Source organism: Erpetoichthys calabaricus, chromosome 1 (assembly GCF_900747795.2).
Source record: "Erpetoichthys calabaricus chromosome 1, fErpCal1.3, whole genome shotgun sequence".
NCBI lineage: Eukaryota > Metazoa > Chordata > Cladistia > Polypteriformes > Polypteridae > Erpetoichthys > Erpetoichthys calabaricus.
The window spans coordinates 214467657-214482677 of NC_041394.2; the positions used below are offsets into that span (position 1 = coordinate 214467657).

The window sequence follows — 15021 nt, forward strand, 5'->3', positions numbered from 1 at the left end:
GCTATCTATGACAACGTTTTTTGTTTGTATACTGGAGGCCTGTCCGTATATAACTAAAGTTGTAAAATCTCTCTGTAGACTACATTTTTTGTGAAGACACTCTCACTGTTTGGTAGTAATTTCCCTTGATGTGGCCCATCTTTAACTTGCACCTTCACATCACTCGCCCTTCTGACTCTTGAAAAAGCCACATACAATTGACCATGGCTGAAAACGGGTTCGGCAAGGAATATTCCTACCATGTCAAATGTTTGTCCTTATGACTTGTTTATAGTCATGGCGAATGCTAGTTTGACAGGGAATGCCCTTTGAATTTGGAAACACATGTGGTCTTTAAGCTTAATTTATTTTGTGTCATGTGCATAAAAATTGCCATATTTTATAATTATGTAGGCCTATGGCAGTAAAAGAGAAAAAATGAGAAATACAAATCAACGAAAAGTAGAAGAAACGAAGAAGTTTTTTTGTAATGATTTTAGTCCGCTTTACTCATTACTGTACAGGCTTGTACTGTTAGTTGATGAATTTTCCAGGCCTATGGTATAATATTGAGTGATGAATGTTCCAGTAAAATATGGAATAGTAATAAGTATAAGCACCACAAACCTGATATAGGTGTATTGAATGAATGCGTAATTAGGCCTCGAGCTGTAGTCGAAATCGCCTTTCAGGCCTCTAGAGCTTTAATCGAAGTCGCCTTTCTCTTTGAATTTTTACAGCCATTGGCACCAAGTTGCGAGAATAAGCAGTTTTGAAAGGGCAAGGATGCAAGGGGCATTAAAATCACTCCAGATGGTGTGGTGAACATTCAGTTCTTGGTGCGAATTGGCCAGCAGCGTTTTATTTTACTCAGATCTCAGCAGCAGCGCACGACAATGCGTACCGCGCCACCTGTGGAGATTTGTGTGCGGCTTAGAATGTGTACCTCGCTTCACACACATCAACATCTGCGAACGACAGTAGTGTAATTATCGTGATGGCTGTGGAGTCGTTCCTGCTGCTGAAAATACTTAATATGTTCTTACCAAGGTTATTATAGTTAACGAAAACTAAAATCAAAACTGAAACTATTATTAAAAAAACATTTTTGTAAACGGAAAAAAAATAATTAACAAAACCGAAATGAATAACTAAAACTAAACGAAACTATTAAAGTAGTTGGAAAGACTAACTGAAATAAAATAATAATTTACTAAAATATTTTTAGTTTTCGTTTTTGAATGAATATTCTTGCCGTTAGTCTTTAACCCTTTGTAAGTTTTAACTCTAAAACAGAAAGTCATCCACCTCGAGCCGTCCCCGCTCATATTCATCCAGTGAACAGTGGCTGGTGATGGAGGGCAGCTGTTCACACAGCATTTGCAGTGACAGAGCAAGCTGAATGCGGGTGCATAAAGCGTGAGAAATAGAAAGTGATTTACGTGCCACCATTCTTTGCACTTGTTGTATATCAAAATGTATTCAAACGGCTGGAATCAGAATGTGCTGGTCAACAAAACATTTACCATATGGACAGAAAAATCATGAGTGAGTAACGTTTCAGTTTATTTCTCAGGTGTCTGCTTTTTGTTGACAGCAATTCACCTGCGACTTCACACAGGAGAAATCGTTTTTACTTTCTCATATACGAAGTATAGAGAAAGTATAGTAATCATGAAAAAATTCTTGATGAAAAAAATCCTGACGTTATAGAACTCCCAGAGTCCAAAAATACTGTTTTTTGGAATTGTGTGTGTGTGTGCTAACGTGTATGTGTGTGTGTGCCTGTGTGTAAACACGATAACTCAAAAACGCAACTAGATAGATGGATGAAATTCGGCATGTGGTTGTTACACCACAATTGTACGTCTGTATTAACTTTTGGGCCAAACCCATCACCCGGAAGTGGTACTTTACCTGAACACATATGATTTTTTTTATTTATGCAGCTGCAGAGTCCGACTTATTCAACATTACTTTTATAATAATTGTTCATTGTATTATTAATTTGATTTGTTGGTGATTGTTCCTTAATGTGCATAATATAAAAATATAATCATTGTCTTGCGGTTTACTCCTCAAATATGCATCCACATATCTGAGTATATAAGAAAGTCGAGGAGAGCACTCACGATTTTTGAAAATCAAATGGCACTGATCGAGAGACTAACTAGGTCATCATACAAGATCAGCATATTGTTGCTGACCAATCACTTTTGCTTTACAAACATCGTTTAACAACGAAGCGATACAAACAAAGGTAAAGAGTCTGACAAGTGATAAAAAACTAAACATACTAACGGGTGTTTGTATTTATTCTATATTTATTAATTTATTTTTTTTAGTTCATATTCACAACTCAAAATACCCAATATTATTAAAGTAATCCATTAGAATAATTATATTTTAAAATATTTGCCTCCCTTTTTTCAATGTTTTTCTCTCTCTCAAATCAGATAGTTGAAGTATCGTATTCTTTTTGTTCTTTACGTCAGCCATATCATACATATTGCATACCAGGGAGTTTTCCTGCCTTATATCCAAACCTGCTGCGGTAGGCTCCAGATTTCCTGTGATCCTGCTCTGGATAAACAGGTTTAGATAATGTTCTGTATGTTGTTCTTAATCTCAGATGCGGTCTCTGTTGTTTTGTGCCTGTCCGTATTCCTATGACCTGCTCTTGCTCTGCTTATTGTGGGTTTACTGTCCTTATGGTGGGCTATTCAAGACTTATTGCCCCTAACCTTCACACAACATGCTTGTTGTTCTTTGTTTCCCTCAATACAGCCAGGTGGGGTCTGCACACTCATTCAAGTCTAAGAGCCCTGTTCTTCCTAAGCCCCTGTGATTTTCATGAGAAAATATTTAAAAATTTATAAAATTGTGTAAAATTATTCATATTCAGTGTCTAGTTTTGATCATGCTTGTTGTTATCAGACAAAAACAAAACAAGATAGTAAACCAGGCAGTGAAGTAAGCTTCAATGAACATTAAACTCGTATCCAAATCTGTTAAGGGTACAGTTCTGTCTGATAGTGACACAAAACTAACTCCATAAGCACTCCATGCCATAATTACTAAAACTAATACTGAAACTAATATATATAAAAATAAAATAGAAATGTCTTGGTGAAATAAAAACTAAACTAAAACTAAAAATACACGATGAAGGAAAACTAAAACTAAACTGAATTTCCAAATAAGGTCAGAAAAAATATAGAAAATAAAAATTAATATAAAAAGGCAAAACTATAATAACCTTGGTTCTTACGTATTATTTTGAGTGTGAGGGTTGGTTGTGATCGGGGCTAATATCCTACGCCTGGGCAGAAGGATTTGGGATTTCAGAATAATAATCCCGAAATGTGTAGGCTAAATCCGCCGCCTGCCGTGATGTTGAGGTTGGATTTTGGTCTCGTAAGGTTTTTCGGGCGACTGCGCATTCGACTTCGGACGTGCTCAGAAGGCGACTGCACATTCGGCTTCGGATGGACGTGAGTGAGTGAGTGAGTGAGTGAGTGAGTGAGTGAGTAGGAGGGCGAATTATGTATTAAGATAATCTTAACTATTTTTGACACTGAAAAAAAACAGTTTTACACTGGCTGTGGAGGTGAGAGGACGCTGGCGTTGATTGTTCGCCGCTTCTCCCTCTGACTCTTTGTTTAATGTTTTTATGTTTAATGTTTTTACTATTATTTATATTTTACTAACTTTATTAATTTACTATCTTTCTTTTAGTGTTCATTAGTAAGTTTCGTATTTTTTCTGAAAGCTTTCTTGTACTGTTTTAATCGTTTGCCGTGGATTTTACGGATTTTATCAAGGTTTTGTTGCCTACTCACTTGCTGCCTGGATATACTGTTCTACCGTTTTCTGTGGACTTTATGGATTTTATTAAGTTATGTTAAGGTAAGCTTTTTGTTGTCTACTCACCTGTTGCCCGGATATACTGCTTTAGATTTTCGGCGCTGTCTGGACAGCATTCCTCCCTACCTCTTCAGTCTGAATGGCGTTCAGTTATTCTAACTCACAACTCCGCCGACTTAATCCTGCAACCACTCCTGAAATAAACATCTCCATCATCAAAGAACTGGGACTTCTTCGCCGTCCTCGTTACATTCACAGAGGATCCAGCCGAAAGTTCGTCTTCCATAACCACCCAAAGTGTTCTGCTACCAACATTCCTTCTTTCTGGTCATCTGTCGCACGTTTGACGCGTCATCAGAGCACAGTCGCTCCAATTACTATCAACACTGGAAGTATCGTGAGATCTCTGGACTCTAGCATGGGATACACTCGAGCCACTGACAGAAATATCGCGAGGTCTTCACATCCCCGGCTGGATTTATTTTGTGGAACGGATTCTAAGCTGCGTGGAGTGGATTTTAATGTTCTGCGTCCTGTACAGAGATTTACTTCACAGTCATTGGTTAAATTTGAACTATTTAATTCTCAGTCTATCAGCAATAAATCCATACTGATTGAAGAACACATCAGGGAAAAAGTACTTCATGTATCTGACAGAAACCTGGCACAAGTCAGAGGTTTACTCTGCCTTAAATGAAGCCTGTCCACTTGGCTACAGTTACTTGGAGGCAGCTCGCAGCACTGGGCGTGGTGGTGAACTAGCTGTTATCCACCGTCAGGACCTGGGGTTGTCCCCTATCTCGATACCTGAAATATCTTCCTGTGAGTGCCTTGCATTTAAATGTAAGCCCCCGTTTCCCCTGACTGTTCTCCTTATCTATCGACCTCCAAAACCCAATTCTGCCTTTATTCCGGATATTACTGATCTTCTCACAACACTCTGTGCTACTTCTGCCAACATCATAATCATAGGAGATATAAATATTCATGTTGACAATCCCACAGGTTATCTCACTGCTGATTTCCTTGAGCTGCTAGATTCTCTCAACCTACAACAACATGTTTATGTTCCCACACATTCTAGGGGTCACACTCTTGACTTGGTCATTTCAAACTGTGCCCCAATCGGGAATCTACAGGTATTTGATCTTGGTATTTCAGACCACAAAGTTGTGTCATTGGAGCTGCCCTTTTTCTCCTCTCGTATCAAACCAAAACGACAGATCTACTTCAGAAATCTGAAGAATATCAATGTGGATGCCTTGGCCTTGGACCTTACATTTCTCTCCTCTGACTTTATCAGCTCCCTCTCTGTTGCTGACCTCGTGGATTTTTACAACCAGTCCCTGAGCAGTCTCCTGGACTTCCACGCCCCTTTAACATCTAGGTCCGTCTCATTCTCATGCTCAGCACCTTGGTATACCTGCGAGCTGCGAAAAATGAAGGCGGCTGGGCGTGTCCTTGAGCGGCGACTCAAGGCCTCTGGGCTGACTGTCCATAAACAGGCTTACAGAGAACACATGAGAGCGTATACAGAAGCTCTGAAGGTTGCACGGTCCAAGTTTTATTCCACCATCATCAGAAATGGCTCCAGCAACCCTAAAAAACTTTTTTCAACCATAAATCATCTTCTCAGACCTCCTTTACCTGCCCATTCTGAGACCACTGATGACAGATGCAACATGTATATCAACTTTTTTAAACAAAAAGTTGATAATATCCGTTTACACCTCTCTACCAAGGATATCTTGCCCTTCCCAACTGTTGACTCATTGTCTGAGACCGTCCATCCTCTTTGCTCTTTCTCTGTTGCCACACGGGAAGAGGTGGAGGATGTAATCAGGAAAATGAAACCGTCTACTAGTTCCCTGGACCCTTTCCCCTCACCCTTGCTGAGGGCCAACATTTCTGCCATCTCTCCACTTATCACCAGGATAATAAATCAGTCCCTCCTGGCTGGCCATATTCCTTCTGCACTAAAAACTGCTGTCATCCGACCTCTACTGAAAAAATCCACCTTGAATCCTGAAGTTCTCTCCAATTATAGGCCCATCTCCAATCTTCCGTTTCTCTCCAAAGTTCTGGAAAAAATAGTTGCAGCACAACTTCACGATCATCTCAAACTGAACAATCTGTTTGAAAAGTTTCAATCTGGTTTTCGCCCTGGCCATAGCACCGAAACAGCCCTGGTCAGGGTCACCAATGATCTTCTGATGACGGCAGATACTGGTTCACCTTCACTACTTATCCTCCTTGACCTGACAGCTGCTTTTGACACAATAGACCATAACATCCTTCTTCACCGCCTGCAATACACTATTGGACTCTCAGGAATTGTTCTAAATTGGTTTACATCATACCTGACAGGCAGAACTGAGCATGTCGCCCTTGGCAGCGCAAAGTCCCACACCCACAACGTCACCTGTGGTGTTCCACAGGGCTCTGTGCTGGGCCCTATCCTTTTTACTATCTACATGCTCCCCCTTGGAACTGTCATTGGCAGACATGGTTTATCGTTCCATTGCTATGCCGATGACACTCAGCTTTACCTCAGGACTACTCCCACCTCCTCTACTGCTCCTCTGTCAACATCTACATTGTCTACCTGCCTGGAGGAGATAGAGGCATGGATGAGGCTCAATTTTCTTCAGTTGAACAGATCCAAAACAGAAGCCATCTTAGTTGGTACATCACATCATCTTCGCTCTTCTGCCATCACCAGTATTACTTTCTCTGGCCAAAATATTCCTCTTTCCACATCTGTTACTAATTTGGGTGTTAGAATGGACTCCCAACTTACTTTTGACACCCACATCAAATATCTCTGTAAGTCATCTTTTTTCCATCTCAAGAACATCGCCAAACTCCGCCCATTACTCACCCTGGCAGATGCAGAGAAACTAGTCCATGCCTTTGTCTCTTCCAGGCTGGATTACTGTAATGCACTCCTCATTGGGATTCCTGGCAAGAGTATCCAGAGACTCCAGTATATTCAGAACAGCGCTGCCAGGATCCTGATGAGGGTGCGAAAGTATGATCATATCACCCCAATCCTGAAAACCCTTCACTGGCTCCCTGTTTCATTCAGAATAGAGTACAAGGTCTCCCTTCTTACCCATCAGTGCATTTATGGACATGCCCCTCTTTATCTACAGGAGCTCCTTACCCCTCATAACCCCTTACGTTCCCTCCGCTCTGTACACACTAACACTCTTCAAGTCCCCAGAACTAAGCTCAGCAGCATGGGTGACAGGGCGTTTTCATCGGTGGCGCCGAGGCTGTGGAATGCCCTCCCTGATTACCTGAGAGCCCCACAGTCGACTGAGGCCTTTAAGCGAAACCTAAAAACTCATCTTTTTAGAAAGTCATTTTGTTAAAGTATTTTATAGACTCTTCTGTTTTTTTTTATTTTATTATTCTATTTTTACTCTGTAGCACTTTGGGATTGCTAAAATAGAAAGTGCAATATAAATAAAATTTATTATTATTATTATTATTTGTTCTCAGTACCTAACTATTCTAATTTTTAATGTTGTGGGTGTCACAGTATTGCCTTATAAAAAAGGAACCAACATTGATTGATCTATTATAATATACCCCAGGCATATCCTGGTAGAAGGTGCAAACTTCATGCAGTTGGCTACTCCATGCAGTTGGCTATTAGGCCAGAATGTTCAGTAAAACAAGTATGATTAGTAACCACTTAGGACCAATCCATTCATCATATGTTAAAAAAAGAAAAAGTTTGGGACAGTATTAGAAAGATATTCCTTCTCCCTTGTTTGGGAAGTTTTATGAAGCCATTTTTTTAACAATATGCGTTTTATCATTCAACAGTAAAAAATAATCTACAATGGATTAAATAACGCCAATCTACCTGGTAGTGACTGTCTCACCAGATTTTCTTTTTAGATTTGACCTCGGGGAGGCTCAAAAATACTCGCAGTTAAATGCATGGATAAGCAGGTCTGTGCCGTTCTGGTAAATATTTAATATTCATACTTCCGCCAATTGGAAATAATCTCTTAAAGAAAGTCTCTACTCTGAAAGAATATTCTTCCCTTGACAAGAAGACTTGCATACTCTACTAAATACATTAGATAATACGGGGTATTGTGGTTTTGGTGTGCTTTGCTATCTGTAGACCAATTATGTTTGTGATTACTGCACCTCATTTCTCAAATTTATGTAGAAATAAGCACATGTGTATACCTATGACTTTATTTTTATTGTATCAGTATGCTGCTGCTGGAGAATGTGAATTTCCCATTGGGATTAATAAAGTATCTATCTATCTATCTAAATCATCTGTTTACAAACAATTACCACAGGATTCTCTGAAGCTATGTATAATATCATTTTTTTAGTCATGTGTGCATTTAGATAAATAAGAAACTCATTTATTGGATATAAATGCACATTCTTTGCAATTAGCCCAAACCATTAAATGCTTTTAAAGGGTACATTTATTCATGTTGCCATCAACAGTGAACAGGGAAAAGAGAAAAAGACAAAACACAAAATTTTCACTGAAGGCAGAATTGAAGGTAAAGGAAAATCTATTCTCTCTTTAGGAGTATCAGTACTGATGATATATGGGACACACAAAATCCTGCTAAGAAGTTATTAGCATGGTATCATTTATGGAAAGAATGTGTTTTTTTTTTTAATTTTAATTTTTTTTTTTTTTGTATAAAGTGGAATATTATAAGCAGGAAATATAATAGATTAGCAACTAGAGGGGAATTTTACCATTACAGTCTTTCTGCTGTCATTAAGCAGTGTACTTATTCTGTTCTCTTCCCTGACAGCAGTAGTGACATGAAGTTGACACTTAAGTTGAGGTGGTGAGTTAGTGCTTCAAGTGGAGAAGTTTTAAGTACCTCATGGTCTTGTTTATGAGTAAGGGAAAAGGGATGGTAAGATCAATATAGGGATAGTGGCAACGAGAGCAGTATGGTTGCTACACAGATCTGTAGAGGTGAAGAAGATGCTGTGCTAGAAGGCAAATCTCTCGATTTACGTCAGTCTTCATCCCTACCTTAACCTATGATCATGAGCTTTGGGTAATGACTAAAGGAATAAGATCACTGATACAAACAGCCAAAATGAGCTTTCTCGGCTGGGTATGTGCTATGTCAAATTATTAGCGACAAATTGAAAATAATTCTCACATTGGTGTTAAAAGTGTAAATATGACTGTATGCAAGATGTTTTGTTTCATTTTTCTGATAAATTAGTATGTGGCACATTATAAATAGTTTTCCATGAACAGGTTTTAGCTCATTGTAAGTTCTGATTTTTTTTTTTTCTAACAACTTTTCTTTAGAATTGTAACAGAGTAGAATTGTTCTATTTTCTCCATTTAAGGTACATTTGCTGTGATCAGTTTAATGATTGGAGGCGTCGTGGTACGTGAAGCTCCAGATGCAATGTTTGATATTACAGCTGGTAATGATACTGATGTCACTGTCCTGCAAGCTAGAACAGAAGCTCGTGATGCAATGAGAGTTAAAATAGCAGCAGGTGTTACCTTGCTAGCTGGATTGATTCAGGTAAGAAGGCAACCAATATGAGCATTATTAAACAAAATTTTGTTTTAAGAAAGCATCTCTTCCAGCTCTACGTTGATAGTTGGTTAAAGAAACAACAAAAAACACAAATATTTTACAGTTGACTGACATCTTTATCAAAGGTGACTTACAAGATAAGGATATGTTACAAATTGTCACTGATGTTTTTCACAGTAGAAGCCCAGCCATTTGTTTAGACTTGCAGTGAAGGTCATATGGTGAGTAACAGACAGAAACTGAAATGGAAGCCTTGGGGTTTAAATCATTGACTATTGCTTGGCCTACTTTTTTCTCAAAATCTTAAAAAATGTAAACCTTTTGAGAGATTCCAAATAATTTCAAAACTACTGTGTTGTATCAACATTCTTAATCAATTTCTATATTCAATAATTAATTTAACCACGGATCAGTAATGTAATTGCACCTTTAGATTTGTTAATTTGATGTGTTCAGTAGTTAGTATATATGAATACTTTTTTTATGATTTTAATACCCCTTTTTTCTACTTTAAAGACATGAATACTAGATTAATTGCCAACATACTCAGACATACATGCTCAGTTAATAGCTGCCAATTAATCTGAGTGCCCTATGATGATCGGTACCACCCAGGTTTGGTTCTTTGCACCTGATTCTACTAGGATGAGGTCTGATCTTGGGAGTCCTAACTAAACTGAATTAAATGTGTTTGATAATAGATGAATGAATATACATAGTTCACCATAATCTTTAAAATGAAATATTAAAAAGGTGCCATTAATGAAAAAAATACTAACTTCTGTATTATTTGTACTTGTGTGACTACATTGTTAAAAAAAAAATAGAAATGTAGTATACTTTCAAGAATAAAATCCATTAGACTGTGAATAAAAAAAGACATTTACTCTAGGTTGCTTTTGAGTTGAAGGCCTAAAAGTAAGACAAAATCCTTTTCTGATATTTAAATTAAATGCTAGCATTAACCTTTGATTTAAGAGACTTAATGAAATAATCAGTCAAGCTGGACTTCAAAAACTATAGTAAGATCTCCCGGAGTTCACACAGAGCAGATCAAGGTACCCATAAGTTAACTACATGAGCTTTACATAATGTGAAATGCTTTTTATGTTTATAGTTAATCTTCTACACAGTGACTTAAAAATGTGGACTCCCTTGATAACCTTCTGAATTACCTGTTTCAGTTTTGTCTTGGCTTACTTCGATTTGGTTTTGTTGCCATTTATTTGACGGAGCCTCTGGTGCGTGGATTTACAACTGCTGCTTCTGTGCATGTCCTTCTATCTCAGTTAAAGTACCTCTTTGGAATAAAAACAAGTCGGTTCAGTGGACCTTTCTCTGCTATATATGTGAGTATTACTTTGTTCAAAATGTATTATAACATTTGAAAGTAAATAATCACTTTAAGTGGCAGTTCTCTTGGTAAAGATGAGGAGAAGAAACCATTGTTTCTCATTTCTGTTTATTCCTTATAAATTCTTTACCTTTCATTGACCTGCAGTCTTTCCACTGTAAATTGTCCACCTTGCGTTACATTTTTTGTCAACTGCATTTTGCAAAATAGTGACAAATAGAATACAATGTAGAGAATTTCATAAAGTGATAAATTTGAAAACCACACATTTACAATTGAAAATATCATGAATGAAAAGTTTGTATTAGTGTTGTCATTTGTAACTACTCCCTACTTTCAGAGTGGCAAAACATGTTCTTCTGTTTATATCTGACTATAATTTCTGTCCTGTGCTCCGAAAAAAGTTTGGAATAATGACGGTTATAAAGTATGGTTTCATCATGTTGCATTATATTTTTCTCATGTTGGTTATATGGGTGCTATTTATTTGCAAGAATATAAGAAGTACGCCTGCATCAAGCAAAAACTACATTAGCACGATGTGCGGGTAAATACCAGGATGCATATTATACAGTGACATCAAGGTGAACTTTTAATAATTGTTTGACTCAAGGAATGTGTTAAAAAATGGAAAAAGGCAGCGTAAACCTATAAAATTGTTAAGTACAGCAGTAAGCAAATGTTTTTTGGACCCAGACCAAATTTCTTTTCTCTTAAGAAATTAAATGAAACTTATAGTTAACACAGCCTCTGCAGAATATAAAAATAAACAATGCTAAATGTAACAGATCAAACAAGATTCAACAGTGAATAAGGCATGTGCATAATCTTCTTAGGATGTGCTGACTCACATGATAAGGGGTTCCCCTAAGCAGCTAACTGAAGCTTTAAAAGTCAGGATAATAAACTCAAAAATTTGGGGGAAGGCCATCCAGAAATATTGTAATGTTTCCATCCTGGAAGTTCCACTGTCAAAAACCTTAATAAATTTGAAGTTAAGTGTTGATCTTAAGGAAAGATCTGGAAGACTCAGAAAAAGCTGATGAACCTGCTTGTAAACTTGTCATATATGTAAAGCAGAGCCCACATATCACAACAAAACACCTGCAGGAATGTTTAGCTCACACCACAGTGGTTGTTCATAGGTCCACAGTACAGTGTTGCTTGTACAAAAATTACCTACATGGGAGAGATGAAGAAGGAAACTAATTATGAGCTCATCACAAAGGTCACTGTCTGAAGTATGCAAAACAATACTTAAATAAAACTGAACATTTTTCCTCCATAGTGTTGTGTAATGATAAATCAACAAAGAAAAGTTGTTTTTGAACATTATTGCAAAAGATATACATTATTTGGAGAAATAAAAAAACAAAAGCAGGTGGAGCATGTAAAGGAAAACGCATGAAGTGCTTAGAATAACACAAAAAATACGTTTTTGGATGAAAATCACATCTGTAAGTTCTAAAAGCAAGAGTGTAAAAAAAGTTTTTTGAGCAAGAAGAGAGAGACCCATTTTTACCTAATTACAAAAAATGTTTGGAAGCTGTTACTAACTTATGATTGATAAGATGCCCATACCTTTGCACATACCACATTCTCAGTTTTTTTTTTAAATCCGTTATATTCAGCAAATTAGTAGTACAAGTAATTGTACATTCTTATGTGCAGAAATAATGTTAATGTTGTACACTGAAGACATTAAATTAACTGCTTTTTACTTAGACATTCAGGAAAGCATGCAATGCCTCTGGGGTGTCCATGCTATTTTATACAAATGTTAGATCTAAACCAGAATGTTTATATAACATGTTTATTCTAAATTCCAAATGAATGTATGATTTACACATGTTTTCTAGTTTGGCCTTTTCAAGGTTATATACATAGACCATAATGTTACTTAGTTTGACTAAAGTATTATCTTGTGCTAGAAGTGGTGGCACTCAATACACTTTGATTTTATGTTTGTTTCAGTCAAAATATCCAAGACCTGCATTCCACATATTACAACTGGATTAATGAGAGTGTGAAAGTGTGCAAAATAAGGAATGCATAAAGGAATTACCACTATATTTGAGATTGAATAGCTCCACCAGTACAGATTTTCCACATTCTTTTGTACTAAAACATAATATAATAGTGGAGGCTGATATTTACTTGGAAGTGGCACTGTTAAGCATAGTAAAACTTGTTATTGCTGAGATCAACATCAGTGTTTATTAAATGACTCCTTTAATTTTTGTCTCTCTCCCTCTTTTTTTTTTTTTTTTTTTTTTTTTTGCAGAGCGTTGTTGCACTGGGGTCAAATATTAAAACAACAAATGTAGCTGCCCTTATTGTGGGTGTAATTTGTATAATTTTACTTGTGGCAGTAAAAGAAATTAATGACCGGTTTAAACAGAAGCTGCCAGTTCCTATTCCAGTGGAAATTATAGTGGTAAATATGATCTTTTAATCCATATGATAGTAAATAATTAATTATAAATACTATATTTTTAAATGTTTATGTTCACATGCTAGTGACATTTTGATAACTAAATTGTTTTACACAATGTACAAAGCATTTTGGTGGAGTCCAGTGTCTTTACTGCTCTTACAAATTGAAGAGGCTAAGTTCTTTTATTTTACATGTGAAGTAGTCCTAATTGGGCATTTGGCTATAAATAAACTGATGAATGTGTTGATGTTTATGTATATGCTGCGGTCAAATGAAAAGAATGGTTTTATATTAGTTTTAACATCTTACAACATATATTGTGCAAATACGTACACTACTTCTACTTTCCTTCATAGATATTTTGTTACATGCATTGTGCTTAATTATCTTTATAAATTTTGTGGTAGCAATTATGTTGTCAGTACATAGAAAGTAGTAAACAGCAATAATAATTCTGCTTGTGTATAGCATGCTTGAGTGCTACATATATTAGACCCCCAAGAACAATATCAAACACAAAGCTTTAAAGGCTCGTGAAATGTTTTTTGTCTCTGCATTTCTTGCGGAACCAAGGGCTGGGCCACTTGGAGGTTGCTTCTGGGCCACATGTGGCCATTGGGCTGCTGTTTGAATAGGCTAGGCTGCATACTATTCAAAAACAAAAGTCCAATAGTGTGCCTTCCACTACTCATTCAGCAGGTAATTCCCATGCTTCCTGTTCACTGTTAAGACATGAAAACTGAATGTGCACATTCTTCACAGTTGTATTTGAAAGTAGCACCTAAGGTAATCTCTACTTTCAAGAATTGTCCTTTAAATTTAAAAAAGCATGTTGAAGTAAGATTTTATTTATTTTTTTCTTCTCTCTCCCCCCTCTTCTTAAGCTATCTTATATGGAGCCCCTGAAGTCCCAAAAAGCACCATCTTTTTAATCTTGTGCAAAAAATATTTTATGGGTACAAGTAATATCTTGAGACCACATGTTATATATTATGTGAGTAATATTTGTATATTGTACACACAAGATATTACAGTGGATTTTTATAAGCCCAGTTACTGAACCATAAAAGTTGCTGGTTAACTGGAAAAGATGGACCCTGGGTTCCAATGATCTCATGGCCCGAGAACAATCTTGCTGTCCCTTGTTATGCGAGAGCTAATAAAAGCAGTGTCGGCTTCTCTTTAAGCAAAGAGAAGTATTTTTTTTTTGCTACCTTATGTAATTTGAGCTGAGGGAAATCTTACAGAACACTGCCTTGCCAACTAGAATCTACTAGAGCATCAATGACTAAGGAAAACATAAGTGGCTAATTAAGTGAACATTCCAGTTTTATGTGTACGGGTGAACTTTGAATAGCAGTATACTTTGTCTTGAATTATTGGATAATTACTTCACCTCTGTTATTCTGTCTTCCACTGAATTGGAACCTTTTCATTAGTCCTTTATGCGATTCAGGAGAATGCATTTAACTTTGAAAGAATTGAGCCAATTCTAGAGTGTTCTTCAGTAAAACATTGAATCTCAGATTTGTAATTGCCGGCATTCTATTATGTTGTATCGAAGTTAAATTATTCTAGTATAATATTTATGCAAGTTGCAAGTTCAATGCATTTATGTGTGGGAAAATGTTATTCTGTAGAATATAAATTATCTATATGAGGCATTAAAAATATGAATATATGTCATGAGACAACCAACTGGTATACATCTGGTTATGCTGGAGAGTCAATACAATGGCTTTAGTTTAATTGTGGTTAATTCTATAGTTTAAATTACCCAATCGAGTGGACATTTAAAGATAAAATTGGGTAGC

The 15021-nt window shown here is 36.7% G+C and overlaps 1 protein-coding gene across 2 annotated transcripts in view; it reads left to right on the forward strand.

The window, feature by feature from the left end:
• slc26a5 (solute carrier family 26 member 5) overlaps nucleotides 1-15021 on the forward strand; it is a 100302-nt gene that overhangs the window by 22667 nt on the left and 62614 nt on the right. For both annotated transcript variants that reach the window (XM_051923748.1, XM_051923751.1), the window contains exons 5-7: nucleotides 9217-9401; nucleotides 10601-10765; nucleotides 13055-13207. In XM_051923748.1, the coding sequence (XP_051779708.1) occupies nucleotides 9217-9401; nucleotides 10601-10765; nucleotides 13055-13207 (503 nt within the window). The remainder of the gene's footprint in view (nucleotides 1-9216; nucleotides 9402-10600; nucleotides 10766-13054; nucleotides 13208-15021) is intronic.